Consider the following 21,642-nt stretch of genomic DNA (forward strand, 5'->3'; position numbering starts at 1 on the left):
ATCCATCCATCCACACACCCACTCACCCACCCAGCCATCTATCCACCCATCCATCCACCCATCAGATCAGCAGGTATCACCGAGAACCTTCATGCTCTGCACAGGTATATCAATACACTAGCCTTGATATTTGTGTCTGCTCCTTTCTTAGCATCCTGTTTCCTCCTACTTTGTTCTTTTCAGCCATCTTTAATTTAAAGACAAGCTAAAATTAAGGAGTTGGGAATCTTTGAAGAAACAAGGAATGCATTAATTCATCAAAGTCTTCTTTCTGGTGGCCTTGCAAGTAATTTTCTGATTAGGACAAAGATTTTTACTTTTTGACTTCTTTACTTTTTTTTTTACTTTTTTACTTCTTTTGAGGATTTGGTTGGCAATAGCATTCCCAGAGGGTGTTGGATAGAAACCTATTCCTCAGTCATATTAATATGAAATGTTTCCTACATTCTTCCACTCTCCAAACAGCCTCTGAAGGTTTCTTTTTCTACTCCTTAAGATGAAAAAATTTTGCCCATACCCCTAATATACATATAGCTCTAGGTATATAGAAATACATGATTTATATATTATATTTATGTATTACTTTGTTAATAGGTAATTCACCATCTAAAGCATTCTAAAAATAGAAAAGAAGATGATAGAATATTAATTTTATTATTCTAATTATTTGTTCCAGTATTGTCTCTTAATTCCAATATTCCCTTCCCATTTTGGTAACCATTTTCTTAGCATAACAACAGTGAGTTAACCTTGTCTCCCAAATCAACTTGGGGATTAGTGTGTATCGCATGGAATGCACTCAGGGAAAGCCAGTCTGTCATATGATGGTTACATGGTTGTAAATTTCTGCTGGGTCTAAGGTACTTAAGGCACCCACTATCTTATCTGCTATAGAAATCCCTCATTTCAAGCCCAGTCTCTGTGTAAGGGAGATAAAGATGTAGCAGGGGTTGATGGTTGATGGTATCCACACTGACTGGGGATGTGTGTGTGTGTCTTTCAAGTCCCTTTAAGGTCAAGGTCCTTCCCACATATGATGCCAGCAAAGTGACTGCCAGTGGCCCTGGCCTCAGCTCCTATGGTGTGCCTGCCAGTCTGCCTGTGGAGTTTGCAATCGATGCCAGAGATGCCGGGGAAGGCCTGCTTGCTGTTCAGATAACGGTAACTTTGAGTTCTCTTCTAGGGTCCAACTTTATTAATAAAGACCTGATTTCCTGGCCAGGGATAAGAATAAGGTTTTAATAACCAATTTCTGGCCTGATGCAAGTGTTTGACAGTTTTTTGTTTTTTTTTTTCCGACCAGAGAGTCAGTAATTGTGCCAGAGAACAAACATGCTTGCCTGAGAGGTCTGAAGGGGTAGCTCCAAATACCACGTGTGGATGAATCTCATGTATTTTGATCTCTATTATATCTGTTCCTCTGTTTTTCTTTTAAAATGTTTTCAATTACTCATCGGATTAGTTAGGACTAAGCTTTGCTGCGTATCACAATATACCCGGCAAACAAGAGTGGCTTAAACATGGGATTATTCCCTCTGTTTAAACAAGCCGGGAGGCAAGCCACCTGGGTGCTATATGGCTCCGCAGAGAAGCAGGCTCCATCTCTCTGCTCCTGTGTCCTGACTGTGGCTTCTTCTGGAGGCCTCCTCGTGGACCACGGGCCCTCTGATGCACATGGCAAGCTGGAAGGAGGAAGAGGAGCAGCAGGGGAAAAGGGGACTTTCGAGTCAATGAGCCACTTCAAGCAGCTCTGTGTACTTCCACTTCTCTCGCATTTATTGGAACTTTGTCACAAGTCACATGGCCATACCTGGTAGCAGAGGATGCTAGGAGGTGGGAGCAGTCCACCCAGCCAAGAATTGGGCACCTTTTACTAAAGACAAAAGGGAGAGAGTGGATGTGGTGGTGCAAGTGCAGGAGCCCTCTTGTCTCCCTGTATTTTAGTGGATCCGGAGCTCAATCACTACATGTTCACTTGACCGAAAAATTCCTAAACATTGACCATGTCCATATGGTGTTAAAGAGATCTGTGACTCTTTCTTCTCCCTAACCCCACCCCCCAAAAAGATTGTATTAAGCCAGTAATTCTGTCTCTTCCTGAAGAGGGGTGTAAATCAATGAGCAGAATGTGTTTCGGTTTCCCATGAATGGTTTCTACATCTTGATGACAGCATCTTAAATAGCATTTCTCTGTGATTCCCAGGACCAAGAGGGAAAGCCCAAAAGAGCCACTGTCCACGACAATAAAGATGGCACGTATGCTGTCACCTATATCCCTGACAAGACCGGACGCTATATGATTGGGGTCACCTATGGGGGGGATGACATCCCATTGTCTCCCTACCGCATCCGGGCCACACAGACAGGAGATGCCAGCAAGTGTCTGGCCACAGGTGAGTGCAGGTCAAGGTCAGGAGTGTGGGCTTTGGAATCAGAAAGCCAAGGGCTAGCCCGTCTCTACCACTTAATAGCTACGTGATTAGGGCAGGTTGCTCAACCACCCTGAGCTTCAGTCAGACTCAGATAGAAGATCTTGCTGAGAACATTTGAATTCAAGAAACTCTTCTCAGGATCAGAGATCGTTTTGCAGGGTTATTGCAAAGGTCAGATGAGGTCAGGCACGAACAATGCTTAGCACGGTGCCAGGCGCATGGAAGCTATTATTATGTTACTTTTGAAGTGGGCGCTTTGGTTGAGAGATAGTGGCTCCCATGAAAAGCTGCACATGTGTGCCTCCCTTTCATGAGTCGATGGTTTAATTATTCAAGATTTATTCAAGAGCATTTCGGGTCAGCGTTAGAGAAACGCGTTCAAGGATCTAGGTTTTTTCCTTAGCACTGGAGACTGTGCCTGTATCTCTCAGAATGTCTCCAGGAATACATTTGAGCATCATACTTCCTTCAGTTTCTAAGACATGAAGACCGTCATGGGCCCTTCCATTTCTAAGAACAGCTCTTGCTACTCTGATGCTACTGCACCAGATTCCTCAACATGAATCCCCCATCTCTGAGATGAAACAGATTTGCTTCTCTTTACATCACACATAGGTCCACCATGGATGTGTTCTATTTCTCTCCTATCTTCTCTTGTTCTGAATGGGGAAAAACTTTTGGCTTTTAGAGCAAGTTGTAAACTCCTCAACTTGGCAATTTTGGGCTCAAAAATTGAGAAATTTTGAAACACTGGCCAGTCCAATTTGCCACCTCTTAGGTCTGTGCTGTGCCAGGTACGACTAGATTGCCTTTGCTAACCTGTGGGAGTGATGATACTGGGTGTGGACTTACTCCCTGCTTTCCAGGCCCTATTCCCTCCTTTGCTGGGGCGGAATCCTGAGCAGAATATTCTCAGCCTGGGGGCTCTCGGAGGCCACAGTTCTCTGTCATTCAAGGCCTTCCACAAACTGGCCCCAGGCTTCCTTCTACTACTCACTGTCTGAGCAACGTGTTCTTAGCATTCCCTGTTGCTTCTACACACTTGGAGGGTTTTTTAAATTGTTTTGCCAGTGTGCTGTTAGCTCACTTTTCTACACTTCCTGATATGTGGATCCTGTATGAAGGGGTGCCACAAGTCAGACAGATAGAGACTAGTCATGGTTTGGGGACAGAGGTTCTATGTCTCCCCTAGCCAAGAGTACCTGTCCTTCAGAATTCAGCCATTCCCCTTATCTCAAAAAGCCCTTTGTCAATGTGGCAACCCTGGGATATACGTTCTTAGGACTTTATTTATAGAGATGTACTACAGGACTCCTCTCTGAAGAACAATTGATAATTTTTTCTGTACTTAGCTCCTCCTCCACGTTTCCACAATACATTGAGCTGTCATTCCTGGTGCCTGGCCTACATCTGCCTGCCTGTTAGGTTAGGTTAGGAACATCTCGGGAGCAGGGACCGTGTTTGGATCACTTTGGTGTGTACTTGCCCTTAAGAAAATGCCCAGTATATATTTGTTTAGGGAAGTTGACTGTCATCCCCATACCCTTGAATGCTTGAACCTTGAATCACCCACATGAATATGAGATTTGTTCTCGGGCCTCCAGGGCCCTTGTCTACAGCTAGAGCTTCCATTTTCTTCCCCTGAACTTTTCTACAGGTCCTGGAATCGCCTCCACTGTGAAAACCGGCGAGGAAGTGGGCTTTGTGGTTGATGCCAAGACTGCTGGGAAGGGGAAAGTGACCTGCACGGTTCTGACCCCAGACGGCACCGAGGCTGAGGCTGATGTCATCGAGAACGAGGATGGCACCTACGACATCTTCTACACGGCCGCCAAGCCAGGCACCTATGTGATCTATGTGCGCTTTGGCGGCGTTGATATTCCCAACAGCCCCTTCACTGTCATGGTAAGGAAAATTCCTTCCCTAGAGCACTCTGCTAGGATAGAAATAGTAACAGCTGCCATTCGTTAAATCCTGGCTAGAACATCCCCTTCCACTTTTTTTTCTTCAAAAAATTTTTCTTAAGCAGTCATGACCTTATAGAGTCCTAGAATAATCTCTAGAAATCCAGAGACCCTTGGCTCTAAGAGTTTTTAAGAAACCTTATTGGCCACCAAAGTATCTGTCATGCTAAGGGTCTTAAGCAATATCCTGGCCTAAGCCCAGCTCAGAAAGATACACTTTGACAAAAAATGTTTGTAAGTAAAACATCACATTTTTTATTCTGCTTATTCTTCCTCCTTCCTCCTCCCTCATCTCCATGGCCTTGAGGAGAGAGGTTCCTGATGCCGTTATGTCTGCAGACTTGACTTGTATCCCAGGACACAAAGTACCTCCAGTTTTGTTTTGGAAAGATTCAGATTTTGCATAGGTACAGGAAATAGCATGTCTTTTGAATAGTAACACCTGGTGCAAAGGGAAACCATTATGTGGGCCTCTGGGCCAGAGAATGGTGAGGTTCTTTAATTTTCAGCGAGTGACTTTTGGACCTTCCTCTGATTATGAAGGTTCTTCAGCCAAGAAAATATTAGAAATCTCATTTGACCTTCAGAAAACCAAGCATTGTTGGCCCTTTTGCAGGTGAGGTATAGGAACAAGGCTCAGGCTCAAGTTCACTGAGCCCAGAGTGCCTGCTGTGGACAGCCATCAGGTGCTGTGGGTCTCCCCTTACACAGTGTCCTTTGATGCCACGGGCAACAGCGGTGCTCAACCACAAAGTTCTTATAAGGCCTCTGTGACTTGGCCCCACACAGCCTGCGAAGCCCCTTCTCACGATTTCACTTTATGTAGTGATAGAGAAGAGACTACATTCCAAAGAGAAGGCCACGCCTCCCATCCAAACAGTCTGTAATCTATTGTAGCCCTTTTTCCCCCTTTCCATAGATATTTGTTTATCTGTAAACATTCTGCCAAGAATCTGGAGGCTCCTTTTTGTCTCAAGGATGTAAGCCCTTGTCAACTTTGAGCCTATTCATTTGGGAGTGTTTTTCTCCTTCAATAGAAAAGGGTGAAAAGAAATGCAGCTAGAGAGTTTATATCCTTATTTCCAGAGAAGGGCCCCAGTTACAGTTTTAAGAATCCGTTTTAGTCTGTAGCGGGTTTTATCTGGTGAGTTAGAATATATAGGCATCATGGAAGAGTGGTCCCCGGGCCTTGCTGGTGCAATGAGCTAGGCAGAAAAGGGCAGTCACCCACAGTACCTGGTTTGGGTCTTTATTCTCCTGTTCCAAGCTTTTTCCAGCCTTACCTAGATAGACTTTCTTTGTATGTGGATTCCCTGCCTCTCTCTACAGACTTGTGGCCAAAAGGACATGAACACACAGTACTGCCTTCACAGCTCATGTATCAGGGAGGCCCAGCAGGCTGGTTCAGTTAAATACATCATGAAGCCAGCTTATCTGCTCATCACTGTTGAGAATGGATTGAAGGCCATAGCGTGGCCATTGAAAGATCGTTCTCCTGGCCAATTTGCCCCTGCATGGCCCCAAGCTACAAGAGAGCCCTAGAAGATGGGGAGAGGGCTGTTTCAAAAATTGAAGCCTTTCTAAATGAAGTCCCCTTTCCACAGATGCCAAAATACAAAGGAGTAAATGCAGGCGTGTAGGCCTTCCTCCAGGGGGTGGCCTTCCAGTTCAGTGTTGACTGTGGTAGAAGACGATCCCTCCTTTATCAGGTCGATTGGAACATGAAGTCTGTGGTTTAAAGCAAAAATGAGCTTATAAAGACTTTTAACACATTAAGACCATGGACCCTTACCAAATAACAGAAGACCACTTTTCCAGTTTCATGCCACGAAAGTGACTAGTGTTCATTTTTCCCATTTTCACAACACACACATCAACTTCATGCGTGGGGTCACATCATACACATTGCTTTGCAACTTGCTTCCATCCCTCAGGGTGTCATACATACCCTTCCACATTAATTCATCAGACTTGGTAGCTTCTTCAGGTGTACAGGTTTACATAATTTACTTACCTGACTCCCTGCCAGTTGGACGTTTTAGGTTAGGTCATGTTCTCATGACCATCAACAGCTGTGGTAAAACGCCTTGCATACATCATTTACCTGTGGACTTGCCTGCTAGCATGTCGATAGGCCTGCTTCATAGAGGTGGGATCGTGGGTTCAAAGGGCATGTGGATTTGACCTTTGAAGAAAGGATCCCACTCGCTCTCCACAAGGGGAGAAAGAACGTAGGCTCCTGCTGGAGGGAGTGGCTCCCTGCTGTGCAAGACGGAGCAGATGGGGAGGAAGCCAGCCTCAGGTTGTAGCATCTAAGTAGCAATGTCCCTTCAATGTGATTCCCAACTAATCTCCATTTGCCACTGACCAGGCCACAGATGGGGAAGTCGAGGCCGTGGAGGAGGCACCGGTAAATGCATGTTCCCCCGGATTCAGGCCCTGGGTACACTTTTTTTTTTTTCTCCTTTTTGCGTTTCTGTGTTTACTCAGCCTTCATTTCAGAAAAGCTGCAGCCTGCTTCTGGGGATTGCTTCAGCCCTCTGGGTGTCCTGGTCATTGGTTTGTCCCCCACTGATCAGTCCATCACAATGATCCCCGCTTCCTCTGTAATGAGACCCACCCGTGTCATCGTATGCGCTCCACGAATCTCCAGCCGTCATGTCTGTGATCACGCTCGGTGTAGCCTGTCTCCGCGGTTCAGAGAAAGACGGGCCATCCTCAAGCCCTCCTGCTGACTCTCAGCCGCCACTAGCACATTTGGTTTCTGTTCAGGGGGAAAGCCGCCCGCTGCTACTTTCTGCCACTTAAAACGCACCTTCTTTTCCAGGCCACAAGCAACTAAACCTTTCCAGGTGGAGCCTCTTGGGACTCACAGACATTGCTGTCTCTTACTTTTCCACTGTCCCGTGAGCACTGCTGGGAATTTTACAAGCAAACTGCCTAGTGATTTTTAGCAATTGGTCAGCATAACTTCTCCAGTCCTTCAGGTCCTGCTCTGGCCCTGGGGGCAGCTAGACTAAGCCCGTCCTGTACGGGCAGCCACGTCCCCACACCCCGGCTGCACTAGCTTGCAAAATTCCCAGTTGCTCTCTGCCCTCTGCTGTTTCATTGGCCCACACGGTTGTCCACTTTACCCAGTGACCACTGCTTCCTGTTTTTAGGTAACCGAGGAGGCCTATGTCCCAGTGAGTGACATGAACGGCCTGGGCTTTAAGCCTTTCGACTTGGTCATTCCATTTGCCGTCAGAAAAGGAGAAATCACCGGTAAGCACTGTCATGAAAGCTGCTTTGTTCTCACTGGCTTGCACTAGCTTTCCAGAAGGGTGCCTGGGAGGTGGTTCCACCTGTCCCCAACACCTGGGGTCCTGAACCTAGCACCCCTGTTTCTTGCTGTGGGGGGATCAGTCCATGAGCCCCTGAGGTTACAACTGTCGGGTTCCTGTCCCTCCTTTTTTCCTGCCTTCTCTTATTCTTGCACCTTTCCAGATATGACATTGACACTGAAGCCTATTGTACAAGAGTAACTTTCTCTTCTAGCCTCCTTTTAATGCCTCGTTCTCTTTGAGTTGATACTCTGCTAATTCTCCTGGCCTTGTGGTCTTTTCTAGTCTTGTGTGAGCTTCTCATTTGTCAGAACAAAAGTAAAAAACTCTTTACTTGAGTTGCCTGCTGCATTTGTAGAAGAAAAAGGGAACAAAATAAAGGCAAACGTGTCTCTGTTTTCCCATTGTGGATCTTGGATGCTTCAGGCAGCAGTGAGTGCTCTTGCCTCTGAAGGCCACCTGGGCCTTTGTGCTCATCCTCTCTGGGGGAAGCCGCTGGTGGGCTCATGGCTCTCTCTTCCTGTGCTCTAACAGGAGAGGTCCACATGCCTTCTGGGAAGACGGCCACGCCTGAGATTGTGGACAACAAGGACGGCACAGTCACCGTCAGATACGCCCCCACTGAAGTCGGGCTGCATGAGATGCACATCAAATATATGGGCAGCCACATCCCTGGTGAGTCAGGCTCGGCACCTTGGCCAGCACTCCCCGCAGGACAACAAGACTTGGGCCTGAATGTCTGGGAGGTTTGCAGAGACGTTCAGTTGGCTGCTGTGTGGGAAACAGTTCTCAGTGGCAGGATCGGGAAGGCAGTGTCGGTGTCCCTGTGAAATCAAACAGCCCGTGTCCCCAGCAGATCCAGCCACTCTCCAGAAGGGACAATGCAGCTAAGCATCCTGGGTCACAGTTCAGGCCCTTAGCTTCATGATTGTCTTTGTCACTATGCCGAGTGTGGCCACAGGGTGAGCTGGGAGAAAAATGTGAGGCGCACGAAGGGACTTTCCAGCCTGGCCTACAGAGCCCTATGGAGTGTGGGGTTTGGGGGCGGGAGAGAGAACAAGCTGCTTTATGTTCACAGTGCCCTTGACAAGGAAATTCAGCTCAGATTTTGTGTCCATCAACCAGCACAGTGTTATTCTTGTTTTTTTTTTTTAATTGTTCAAATGGTTCTCTATTTTTAAATTTAATATTTTGAGTAGGCAACATCTCCACATGGTTTAAAAAATGATGTGGGGAAAAGTTTCCTTCCCACCCGTATCGCCACCTGACCTCTCCTTGAACCTGACTACTGTTAATTTTTTATGTTGGATATCAGAACATTTTTAAGACTCTATAAACAAATGGGAAATACAGATTCTTTTCAAAAAAAATTTTTTTAACATCTATTTATTTTTGAGAGACAGAGAGTGTAAGTGGGGGAGGGGCAGAGAGAGAAGGAGACACAGAATCCAAAGCAGGCTCCAAGCTCTGAGCAAGCTGTCAGCACAGAGCCCGACACGGGGCTCGAACCCCCAAACCATGAAATCATGACAGCTAAAATTGGATGCTCAACCAACTAAGCCACCCAGGTGCCCCTAAATTTTTTTTAGTGTTATTTATTTATCTTGAGAGAGAGAGAGAGCACAAGTGGGGGAGGGAAAGAGAGATTGAATCCCTAGCAGGCTCTGCACAGTCAGCACAGAGCCTGGTGCAGGGCCTGAACTCAGGACCCATGAGATCATGACCTGAGCCGAAATCAAGAGTTGGACGTTTAACTGACTGAGCCACCCAGATGCCCCAGGAAATATAGATTCTTAAGCCCTCTCCCACTTATGCATAAATAGTAGCATACACTACACATGGCTCTGACCTTGCCCTTTCCAGTCTAACTGTATATCCAGGAGAGTTTTGCATGTCCTAATGATAGAGCATGTCGCACCGTTTGGATAAACCGTGATAGATTTCACCTTTCCCCCCGTTGGAGAACATTCAGGTTCTTCTCTCCCTTTTGCTGTCGCTAGTCAGGCTGCAATGAATGGCCTTTATTCCATCATTTCACTCTCATGAAGGTATATCTGTGAGATTTAGTTCCCAGGGTAGGAATTGCTGGACACAGGTATAGACATCTATCATTTTGATCGATCTTGCCAAATTGCCCTTCAGTGGGGCTCCCCCAATTCAGACACCCACCAGCAATGTAGACCAGCACCTGCTTTTCCACCAGTTTGCCAATGGAATAATAGGCTGTCAGATTTTTGGATCTTGGCCACACTGACAGTTCAAAAACCAGTATTTTGGTGTTGCTTTATTTGTATTTCCCTTGTGAATGAGAGTGAGCAACTTTCTGTATGTTTAAGGACTATTTGTATTTTTCTGTGAACTGAGCACTTATTTCCTTGGCCAGGTTTTTCCATTTGGCCATTGGCCAATATTCTGTATTGGCTTTGTCATAACAGTTTCTGAGAGCAAATTAAATATTGGAGAGATTAGCCCTTTGTGATAGAAGTTAACAAATATTTTTCCTAGCTTGATATGTTTGTTGTGGTTCATGCATACATGTGTGCATAATGTTTGTTTAAAGTGAAAACATATTATCTACTTTTATCTAAATATTCTAAAGATGCAGATGTAGAGAAAGTAAAAAATGTCTTCTCCCATTCCCTTCTACTTCCACTGCTGGGGTGTGTATCTTTCCAGATGTTTCTCTCTGTGCCTACCTACATGCATACATAAATTTGTTCTTCCAAGGAAATGAGATAATGGCATTAATATTATATAGCAACTTGCCTTTTTCTCTTTTTTATTTTTATTTTTAGAGAGTATGAGAGAGCATGACCAGGGGATAGAGGCAGAGGCAGAGGGGGGGAGAGAGAGAGAGAGAGAGAGAGAGAGAAAGAGAGAGAGAGAATCTGAAGCAGGAACTCAGCACAAGCCCTACACAAGATTTGATCCCATGACCCTGGGTTCATGACCTAAGCTGAAATCAAGAGTCGGATACTTAACCAACTGAACCACCCAGGCGCCCTTCCTTTTCCTCTTTATAATGAGACACATTATAATCTCTCAAGTATAATATACACAGATCTCCCTCATTGTTTGGTTTTTTTTAATGTTTATTTTTGTGAGAGAGAGAGAGCCCGCTCATGCACACACATCCATGGGGGAGGGGCAGAGAGAAGGAGAGAGGGAATCCTAAGCAGGCTCTGTGTTGTCAGCACAGAGCCCAACATGGGACTCAATCCCATGACCCTGGGATCATGACCTGATCTGAAATCAAGAGTTGGACACTTAACTGACTAAGCCACCCAGGCGCCCCATTCCTCATTGTTTTTAATGAACTGCACAAGTAGACCAATGTTTTTTTAACTGACCCCCTATTGTTGGACACTGCAGCCTTTTCCTAATTTGGATCTGGGCACTGTGGAAATGAAGTCCTTGTACAGAACTGGGAGCAGGGTGGGGAGAAAGATTTCTAGGGATACATTCCTAGGGGCCTCATGGGGCCTTATATTTTGAAAGCATGGTAAATGGCCTTCCCAAAAGACCTTTCCAGTTGTGTTCCCTCCAGTAGTGGGTCATTTTTCCTCATGGCCAGATGTTTCCTCCTTATTGGTTAAGTTGAGCTGCACTGCCCTGCTTGGGCCCCCCTCTAGACTGGAGCAACCTTGGGATTGTTTTTCTTGTGCAGTGATTGAAAAAAAGGCAGCGAGTAGACCTGTTGGGTGTCCCAGCATGGTGAACTCTACTGGAGTCTCCTTTTTTTTTTTTTTTTTTAATTTTTTTTTAATGTTTATTTATCTTTGAGAGACAGAGTGAGAGTGAGGGAGGGGCAGAGAGAGAGAGGGAGACAGAATTTGAAGCAGGCTCCAGACCCTGAGCTGTCAGCACAGAGCACGACACGGGACTCAAACTCACGAACTATGAGATCATGACCTGAGCCAAAGTCGGATGCTTAACCAACTGAGCCACCCAGGTGCCCCTGGAGTTTCCTTTCAATTTCTACCTCTGTGTAGGAGATACCAGCCTTGCTTGCTATTAGGTGAATGTTAAGACACTGGTTGTCCAAGCTATGCATTTGTCCCTCCATGAGTCCCCCTCAATTTTGTGTTCTTTGCAAACCCAGAGAGCCCGCTCCAGTTCTACGTGAACTACCCGAACAGTGGGAGTGTTTCTGCATACGGTCCAGGCCTGGTGTATGGAGTGGCCAACAAAACTGCCACCTTCACCATCGTCACCGAGGATGCAGGAGAAGGTACCGTGTGGTTATGTGGTTTTATGCTTCTGGCCATCCATTTGGAGAGTTAGGTGGACACATTTCCAGGGTAGCTTTTGTTTGTTTGTTTCTTTGTTTGTTTGTTTGTTTTTGGGAGGAGAGAGAGAGAGCATTAAGGAGCAGGGGAGGGGCAGAGAGGAGGTGGAGAGAGAGAGAATCCCAAGCAGGCTCCTTGCTGTTAGTGTGGAGCCCACCATGGGGCTCAACCTCACGAACTGTGAAATCATGACCTGAGCCAAAATCAAGACTCGGACGCTTAACCAACTGAGCCACCCAGGTGCCCCGTTTTTCATAAATGTCTTATGTACAGCTGCTCTGTCTTACCCAAAACAGAACTTCTGAAGTCCTCTGTGTTCTGATCGAAATCATATTGATTATATGAAATGTGTTATGTGACTTGCCTGAAATTGAAGCATGTTTTGGGAAAATGATGGTTTTGCATTTGTTCTATCTTGCACATGTACAAATATCAAGCGGACTGACTACATGTGTTACCGCCCATTCCAGATAAAGCTCTATGCCTATGACCATTGTCATCGTGGGACTTCTAAATTTGTGATTCTTTTTTTTTTTTTTTTTAAGATTTTATATTTAAGTAATCTCAACACCTGATGCAGGGCTCAAACTCAACACCCCTTAGATCAAGAGTCACATGCTGCACCGACTGAGCCAGCCAGGCGCCCACCCAGGGATTTTCAGGATGGCATCCAGTGCCCAACCAACAGGGCTGTGTGTGTGTGACTCTCCCATACGCATGATTGGTGTGTAGGATGCTATTCCTTTCACATCCCAAGTATCCTTAAGAATAGAGAGAACTTCGGGGTCATTTGTAGTGAAGAAATCAGATGGTGGAGTGTCTTTCCAGTGGACAATTTTACCACGTGAACTGCTTTGTTCTGACGTGCCCCTGGCCTCTGGCTCCTGTGGCGTGTGTCAGTCTGTTGTTCCTCACATGGGGACTGCCCTGGATGAGGTATGATCCCTGTTGAAACAAGGAATCTTTGTCTCCCTAAAGGTTCTCCTTCCTTCCTCCCATCCACAGGGGGCCTAGACTTGGCTATCGAGGGACCTTCAAAGGCCGAAATCAGCTGCATTGACAACAAAGATGGGACATGCACAGTGACCTACCTGCCCACCCTGCCAGGTGACTATAGCATCCTGGTCAAGTACAATGACAAGCACATCCCTGGCAGCCCCTTCACGGCCAAGATCACAGGTAAGGTCACCTGGCTTGCCGGGGGGCTTCCTGGAGGTATGGGGAAGTACAGCTGTCCTAACAGCCTCTCTCCCCATCAGACCAGCAACAGGAGGCTAGGCCTCTACATGGAGGTTTCACACAGACTCCTTAGGGAGGAATTGGGGTGTAAAGTCACCGTTGGGTTGGCCTAATTCCTCCCTTACCCGGTAATCCAAGGAAAACCAAGCAGTGCCATTCGGAGGGCACTTTTTTTGTGCCAGTCTGACTGCAGCCTGCAAATAGCAGGCCCTCAGATAGAGGCATTCAGATACCTATTACATGGCTACATGGACCCAAAGATGCCCTTCAGCATCACTACTAGATAGATTTTCTCTCCATTTTACAGATGGAAAAACTGACGCTTGGAGAGACAGTGGCTTAGCCAAATTCGGACATGGGTATTCTGGGATTCAGATACACATTATCTGATTCAAAGCCCACACTCCTAATGTCTGTTGTGCTGACTGTGTTCATATCACACTATCAGTGGGTTAAAAAGGAGATATGAGGGGGCACCTGGGTGGCTCAATCAGTTAAGCTTCCGACTTCGGCTCAGGTCATGATCTCACGGTTTGTGGGTTTGAGCCCTGCATTGGGCTCTGGGCTGACAGCTCAGAGCCTGGAGCCTGCTTCAGATTCTGTGTCTCCCTCTCTCTCTCTGCCCTTCCCCTGCTCTCTCTCTCTCTCTCTCTGTCTCTCTCTCAAAAATAAATATAACAAACATTAAAAAAATATTTTAAAAAACATTTAAAAAGGAGATAGGAAAAATGAGGTTCCTATCCCTAAGGATATCCCTAAGTTGTTTAGACCTATTAAGCAGTCAGCAGTATTGTGTAGAAGATGATGAGTGCTCACCTGAGGAATGCCCAAGACAATGGCAGACAGGTGACAGGTGCCGCCCACTGGCAAAGACTCCTTTAAAAAGTGGTCTGAGAAGACTCAAATTTCCAGTGCCTGCCAGTTCCCTTTAACCAGACATAATTAGCAATCATTCATTGTTGGTTAGGTCTGCTTATTGTTCAAGACAGGTATTTTCAATTAACTTTGGGTAATTAATTCTCACCTGATCATCTGTAAATGGCATGTGGAATGAGGGCTCCAGAGAGCTGGGGAGACCCACATGTAACAAGAGCCGCATTTGGGGGGGGGGGCTGTTTCCCAGATGACAGCAGACGGTGCTCTCAGGTAAAGCTGGGCTCTGCTGCTGACTTCCTGCTTGACATCAGCGAGACCGACCTCAGCACCCTGACGGCCAGCATTAAGGCCCCATCTGGCCGTGACGAGCCCTGTCTCCTGAAGAGGCTGCCCAACAACCACATCGGTGAGCCCAGGCCACCTTCCTGGCTGGAGCTGGGTGGGAGATGGGCATTGCCCCAGTCCGGTCCTGGGCAATTGGTAGCACATTAGAGTATGAGGTGATAAACCTTCTGGTCACACGTGATAACAGTCTGAGTGAGATTCTGCATGGCGATGTCGACCACGCTCTTGGATGCTGGCGAGTCAGGAGGGAAGTCCTGCTTCCCTTCTTGTGAGTGTGTCTCCCTCCCCCCTCCTCTCCTTCATCCTGTTCTCCCACTTTACAAACCCGAAGGTTTGCTCTGGTACAGGCATCTCCTTCATCCCCCGGGAGGTGGGTGAACACCTGGTCAGCATCAAGAAGAACGGCAGCCACGTGGCCAACAGCCCTGTGTCCATCATGGTGGTCCAGTCTGAGATCGGTGATGCACGCAGAGCCAAAGTCTATGGCCGTGGCCTGTCAGAGGGCCGGACTTTTGAAATGTCTGAATTCATCGTGGACACAAGGGATGCGGGTATGTGGGGATGCTCCCAGGAAAAGGCCCAGAGCTCACGGGAATGATCTTTTTGCTTCTTTTCGTTTTTCCATCCTACCATCTTCCTTTTCTTTCTTAGCATCTCTCTAACTGTATGTAGGTCCTTATATGTGCGTTATCATTTAAGTCCCATGAGCCTCAGTGAAGTGGGAATTATATGCGTTTTCTAGATGAAGAAACAGGCTTCTAAGAGTTAACAGCCCATCTGCTTCTGGCATTTGAATCCAGAGTCAAAACAGTTCACAGATCTCTGTCATTATGTGTACTCCCGCCATTCTCTGCAGCTTTTCCAGGGTCTCCTCGACTCAGCCCAAGCAAAGGAGGTTGGTCCAGCTGGCCAAGATTGTGTCAGCTGAGGGATGCTTTCATGGAAATATGGAATCTCTTCCTGTACCCTCTTTAAAATGGTTTGAATTTGGTTGGCCCTCTCCAAACTATGCCACATGACAGTATCTTCATTTTCTGCCTTCTTGAGTGATGGTCACATTGGTGACTTCTAGACAAAGTCACAGTCCCACGGGAGAGGGCTAGAGACTTTCTGGTCCTGGTGAGTTGATGCTCCTTGTTGATTCTTCAGGTTGTTAAACCTTCAGATCTGCTGTCTTAATGGTTCCCTGGCTGGACATTTGAGGCACCTTGGGAGCAGTTTAAAAATTCAAATTGTCAGGCCTACAGCCGGTGATTAATACATGCCGTTCTTGGAAGCGTGTGGCCAGAGTGGCTTTCCCAGTGGCTTCTGTGGGACAGGTGCTCTGTGGGATATTAATAGATACCCTTGAGAGGCTGCAGGTGGCTGAGCCAGTTGAGCGTCAGACGCTTAGTTTCAGCTCAGGTCATGATCCCAGGGTCATGGGCTCGAGCCCCCATGTCAGGCTCTGAACATGGAGCCTGTTTAAGTTCTCTCTCGCTCTCTTGCTTCCTCTCTCCTCACTACCCACCCCTCTCCCTTGCTTGCTCACTCTCTGTCTCTAAAAAAAATTAAAAAATTAAATGGATATCATTGAGAAAAGAGTTCTATGGTCAAAGCCATGCTCAGCAGGGTTTTTCACTACAGGATTTCTCAGAGCTTTTAACCTGCTCCTCTGTCTGGGGCTGCCTACATTACTGTCTTTCTGACATCTGGAAATAGCGGTTTGCATTTCCAGAGCCTGATGTCCTTGCTGCATGCATGGAGCTCCCCCACCCCCAGTGAGTTGCAGTCCCATCAGCTCTGGGCCACGGTGTTGCAGGTTATGGTGGTATATCCTTGGCTGTGGAAGGCCCCAGCAAAGTGGACATCCAGACAGAGGACCTGGAAGATGGCACCTGCAAGGTCTCCTACTTCCCCACTGTGCCTGGGGTTTACATCGTCTCCACCAAGTTTGCTGATGAGCACGTGCCTGGTGAGTCTGGTCCCCTCTGCCCTCCCCGTCCAACACCTAGGTTTTCTGTAAATGCTGTGCCTCAGCCTATCTGGGCTGCTCACAAGGGTCTTCTTGGTTCTTGCAGGGAGCCCGTTTACCGTGAAGATCAGCGGAGAGGGAAGAGTCAAGGAGAGCATCACCCGTACCAGTCGGGCCCCGTCTGTTGCCACTGTCGGAAGCATCTGTGACCTGAACCTGAAAATCCCAGGTGAGTATGAGTTGTTTAGGGGTCAGGGCGGTGGGCGCCACTAGAAACCACATCCGGGTGTGGCCTAGAACATACTAAATCCTCTATGGGTGACTGCTTTTAAGTAAGTAAGTATTGTATTTATTTATATTTTTAATACTGTTTTCACAGAGCCCCACCTGAGGAAAAAAAATCTGCTTACCTGCCACCTTTTTGTTCTTCTGAATGAAAATAGCTTTACTGTGTCACATGGGGGGGGGGAAGATAAATAAGCTTTTAGATTTGAATTTACTCTCTGTCGAATAGAGTCAGGTCAGTGAGAGAACTGACCCTGCTGATGCCAATATTTGGAAGTATTTCAAAAGTGTCAGCCTTATGGCATCCTCCCAAAGTTAGTTCTTCCCTTCCATCCCTAAAATGAGAGTGGAGACTGGGTGGGTGGGCCACATTCAGCCCTTTGGCCGTGAACTGTGTAAACGGACACTTCAGTCTGTCTGAATGTGGCCTGGGGTTCCTTCTATAAAGAGACGTCAGGGGCGCCTGGGTGGCGCAGTCGGTTAAGCGTCCGACTTCAGCCAGGTCACGATCTCGCGGTCCGTGAGTTCGAGCCCCGCGTCAGGCTCTGGGCTGATGGCTCGGAGCCTGGAGCCTGTTTCCGATTCTGTGTCTCCCTCTCTCTCTGCCCCTCCCCCGTTCATGCTCTGTCTCTCTCTGTCCCAAAAATAAATTAAAAATGTTGAAAAAAAAATTTAAAAAAAAAAAAAAAAAAAAGAGACGTCACTGTGAGTGCAGATTCTGAGGGTCCTCTGCCCAGAGGCTGGCACACACTATATTGTTGGACAGATCCTGTGGCACGGAATATCTATAGAGTCTTCAGATGAAGCTCATGGTGTGATCTGGAGAGGGGGGCCGTTTCTCCCACACTGCATTTCCCCTCTTTCCGAACTTGTCCCATGTCTACTTACCTTGCCTTCTGAGCAGTCATTGGCGGGTGGCGGGTTCTTCCTGGGCAGAGGCACAGTCGTCACATGAGAATGTGGGGAAAGCCTCATTGCTGCAGTGTCCACACAGAATCACTTATTAGAAAGAGCTAATGCCTTGTGATCGCGGAAAGTTCACGTGTTCAAAAACGAGGAAAGTAAGTGTCACCTCATCCCCCAACAGCCGGGGGGATGGGGAGGTTGAGGTTCACATCTGAGGCCCGGAGCGGAACCCTGATTGCCTCCAGCCTCATGAACACGTGGGGTCCGTTTCAGATCATACTTGTGTCCTTGTTACACACCATAGTCCACGTCAAAAAAGATACTTCCAATTTTTAGTGAGTACATGAGATTCCATTCCCTGTCCCGATGCACCATCCTTCATCGTATGCGATGTCCTATTCCAAGTACACTCTTTTCCATCCCTGGGTTCCAACAATCGGCGCTCTGGAACGAACGTTCTCCACTGTGTGCTCAGGCTACCTTCATGTCGGATGGATGTCCCAGCGTGGGACTACTGGGCTGATGTGTTTCAAAAACTGCTACACCTTGGCAGACTGCCCTCCAGAAAAAGGATCAGTACCCGTTTATCCATTCCCCCACCAGCACTGGGCACTGTGTTTGGTTCCCACTTTGATCATTCTGATGGAAAATAAGGGGTCCGGTTTCCAGCTTCATTTCTCGGGTCACGAGGGACATGGACTGTGTTTTCATTTGCTTTACATTTCTCGTTGTGCAAATCAGCTGCTTGTTCCCTTTGTCTGTTTGTTTCCTGAGGAACTAGTGTGGTCGATTACTCTATCTAAAGACTCTCTGGCTCAGTTTCTATTTGCTGTGATCAGCTACTTGGTACCAGATGACTCTGGATGAGACTCACTCTTCCTCTCATTACCTAAATGGTCCCCTGTTGTCAGAGGACAGCTCACCAACTTCCAGATGTCTTCCAGACCCAGGCCATGTGGGGTGACCCTCTCCTCAACCCCCCTTCCTTTCTCTGTCCTCAGGGCTCAAAGTCATGGCTGCTCAGCCCAGATCGTGTAGGGCTGGCGAGCGCGCTTCATGTGGCTCTAGGTGATGGCATTACTTGGTCACCCAGCATGCGGTGTACCTGTCTCCACCACGTCAGTGCAGGCACAGTCACTGGCATGGCATGAGCACGTGTCAGGTGCAGCAGACGTGGTCTGCTTCCCAATGTTGGTGACCTGAGATGTCACTTTCTGAAAGCACGGCCTCTGGTATTTGATTTGCTCAAAGCTTTGCTCACGCATGGTTTCCCTTTGCCGTTGTGACCAACAGGTGTTCACCTTTTTTCTCTAAATGCATTTTTGTCTTGTTGCCTAAAAGAAATGCCAAAGCTTCTTGAAAGTACGGGGTGATGCGTCTGGAGTTTTCTACCCTTACCCACCTATGGAGAAGAGCCTCTATAAGCATGCTAGATGGCCACATACTACCTTTGGCTTAGAAACATCTGAGCTATTGTAGTTTTTATTTACATGCTGTAACTGCCAGCCCCAGACTCTGGTTTGAAACTGCCATGTGGAATTAGCTCCAGCCAGGAAGACTGTAAAAGTACTTGGTGGGGCAAAAAGTGTCACTGTCCCTAGAATGTTCTCTGCACTGGGTGGCCAGAGGGGCCCTACTGCCTCCATGCTGGCCACAGCCTCCCAGGATTTGAGGGAGACAGGAGGGTAGGTATCCCGGCTGAATGGGAAAAAGCCTGAGCATCCCACACCCCTGGGCTGCACCCGCCTTGCCAACCTCTGCTGCCTGTCCTGCATGTCCTGCTCTGTGTTGGTCCCTCACCCTAACCCTGCTCTCTCTACCTCCCCAAACTCCTGCCCCCTTTCAGAAATTGACAGCAGTGACATGTCGGCCCATGTCACCAGCCCCTCTGGCCGCGTGACCGAGGCAGAGATTGTGTCCATGGGGAAGAACTCGCACTGCGTCCGGTTTGTGCCCCAGGAGATGGGTGTTCACACAGTCAGCGTCAAGTACCGCGGCCAGCATGTGACCGGCAGCCCTTTCCAGTTCACGGTGGGGCCACTCGGCGAGGGGGGCGCCCACAAGGTCCGTGCGGGAGGCCCCGGCCTGGAGAGAGGAGAAGCAGGTGTCCCAGGTGAGCATTCGGGCAGGCTTTTTACTTGGGTAGAAGACAAGGGGCCTGGCGGTGTCAGCACCCCGCACCCTTCACCCTATTCCAGAGAAAGACTCAGTGTATGTGATTCCGATGGTGGTTGTTAAGGGGCATTCTTTAAAACAAGGCTTCTGTAGGGGCGCCTGGGTGGCTCAGTTGGTTAAGCATCCGACTTCGGCTCAGGTCATGATCTCACAGTTCGTGGGTTCGAGCCCCGTGTCAGGCTCTGTGCTGACAGCTCAGAGCCTGGACCCTGCTTTGGACTCTGTGTCTCTCTCTCTCTGCTCCTCCCCCACTCACGCTCTGTCTGTCTGTCTCTCTCAAAAATAAATAAACATTAAAAAAAATCTTTTTTAAACAAGGCTTCTGTGGCTAAACATGTTTGGGAATGGCTCGCTGACCCAAAGCTAAACAAGTTTCTCACGGGGGCACTCCTCGGAGCCTATATCATGACTGAGTGTGTGGGCGTCGGAGTGAGGAGCAGACTGACAAAGCTCTTTGTAGAGCATCCTTCAACAATAACATTCCGTGGAACACACTAGAATTCTACAAAACCTATTGTAGTGGTGGTTGCTGGCAGAAAGATCTACAGGGACAAAAATGGAACATTCTCATCTTTTTCTGCCTTAGTTGGTGTGTTCAAAGATGTCTTGTTTCTTATGAACTTAATGTTTTCATGGGTGGTGCTTGGGAAACATCAGTGATTCCTTCCCTTAGGGCCCTGCTTGGGGTTAAAGAAAAAGGCAGCATGTAACCCAGCATCGTTTGAGCAAGAGGGCCTATCTGGGGCTCAGTCACTAACCAGGTGTTTCTTTATCTCAGCTGAGTTCAGCATCTGGACCCGGGAAGCAGGCGCTGGGGGCTTGTCCATTGCCGTTGAGGGCCCCAGTAAGGCCGAGATTACGTTTGATGACCATAAAAATGGATCGTGCGGTGTGTCTTATATTGCCCAGGAGCCTGGTATGTAACCAAGGACCAGCTGAGGACGTTTTCCTTGTAGGGGGATGGTTAGATTGTAAGGAGCAGAATTCTGTCAAGCTAGCTCAATGAAAAGAGGAATTTGTCTCTATGGGCGCATGGGAGCATCTCCTAGAAATCATGTCAGACCTCCAAGGGGCAGGAATTCTTGTTCTCTTGTCCTTCTCTGTTGGCCCCTCTGCCTCCGGCTTTCATTCAACCATGTCGTTCTTTCCACGGACGAGCCTTCTCCACCCATCCTTGGCCACTAGCTGTTGTGGCTTCTCTGAAAGAGTGGCCTCAGCATCTGAGCTCCCTTGAGCGGCAGCTCTTGGCCTTTTGTGTGCCATGGATCCCTCTGGGCATAAAACCTATGGGGACTGTTCTCAGGATAATGTTTTAAAACATATAGAATAAAATACATTGGATTATAAAGGAAATCAATTATACTAAAATGTAGTTATCAAAATCTTCAAGAAATGTGTAACACAGCAACAGATGGTTATCTTCATTAATACATTAAATCGTAGGATTTGGTGATGGTCTATTAGCTACCGCAATTTCAAAATAGTGGTAAGTATAAATGACATGTCAAGTTGTATGTAAAACTGTAAAGTGATGAAAAATGTCTGTGATCTTTGTTGGTGACAAAGTCACAAGTGCTTCTAATGTGCCGTGGTTTCTTGTTGACATTTCTAAAGAAAGGAAATGCTACATTTTAGCTCGAAGTTAGTGAGAATAAAGATAAAATTTTTGTTTCCCCATTCAAGTTTCATGGGTCTCCTGAGCTGTATACACAGGCCATTGGAGAGGGCCTGTGGACCCAGGTTAAGAATCTCTGCCCTTGCCCAACTAAGAGACTCCTATTGGCTCGGCTTCAGCCAGGTGACCTGCCCTCAACCCACCAGCCATGGCCACGGAGCGGGGGTAGGATCTCTTGG

General features: G+C 47.4%; 1 protein-coding gene across 7 annotated transcripts in view; it reads left to right on the top strand.

Annotated features, from left to right (window-relative positions):
• FLNB (filamin B) overlaps positions 1-21,642 on the top strand; it is a 143,084-nt gene that overhangs the window by 105,162 nt on the left and 16,280 nt on the right. For 2 of the 7 annotated variants that reach the window (XM_053897889.1, XM_053897892.1), the window contains 14 exons: positions 1,005-1,161; positions 2,204-2,393; positions 4,090-4,337; positions 6,768-6,839; positions 7,558-7,660; positions 8,254-8,394; positions 11,822-11,950; positions 13,014-13,187; positions 14,371-14,529; positions 14,816-15,019; positions 16,270-16,422; positions 16,529-16,651; positions 19,460-19,726; positions 20,567-20,704. In XM_053897889.1, coding sequence (XP_053753864.1) covers positions 1,005-1,161; positions 2,204-2,393; positions 4,090-4,337; positions 6,768-6,839; positions 7,558-7,660; positions 8,254-8,394; positions 11,822-11,950; positions 13,014-13,187; positions 14,371-14,529; positions 14,816-15,019; positions 16,270-16,422; positions 16,529-16,651; positions 19,460-19,726; positions 20,567-20,704 — 2,258 coding nt within the window. The other 5 variants (XM_053897890.1, XM_053897893.1, XM_053897891.1 and 2 more) reach the window with 3 other exon arrangements.

This window comes from Panthera pardus, unplaced genomic scaffold (genome assembly GCF_024362965.1).
Source record: "Panthera pardus isolate Hobbes unplaced genomic scaffold, ASM2436296v1 HiC_scaffold_8, whole genome shotgun sequence".
Classification (NCBI taxonomy): domain Eukaryota; kingdom Metazoa; phylum Chordata; class Mammalia; order Carnivora; family Felidae; genus Panthera; species Panthera pardus.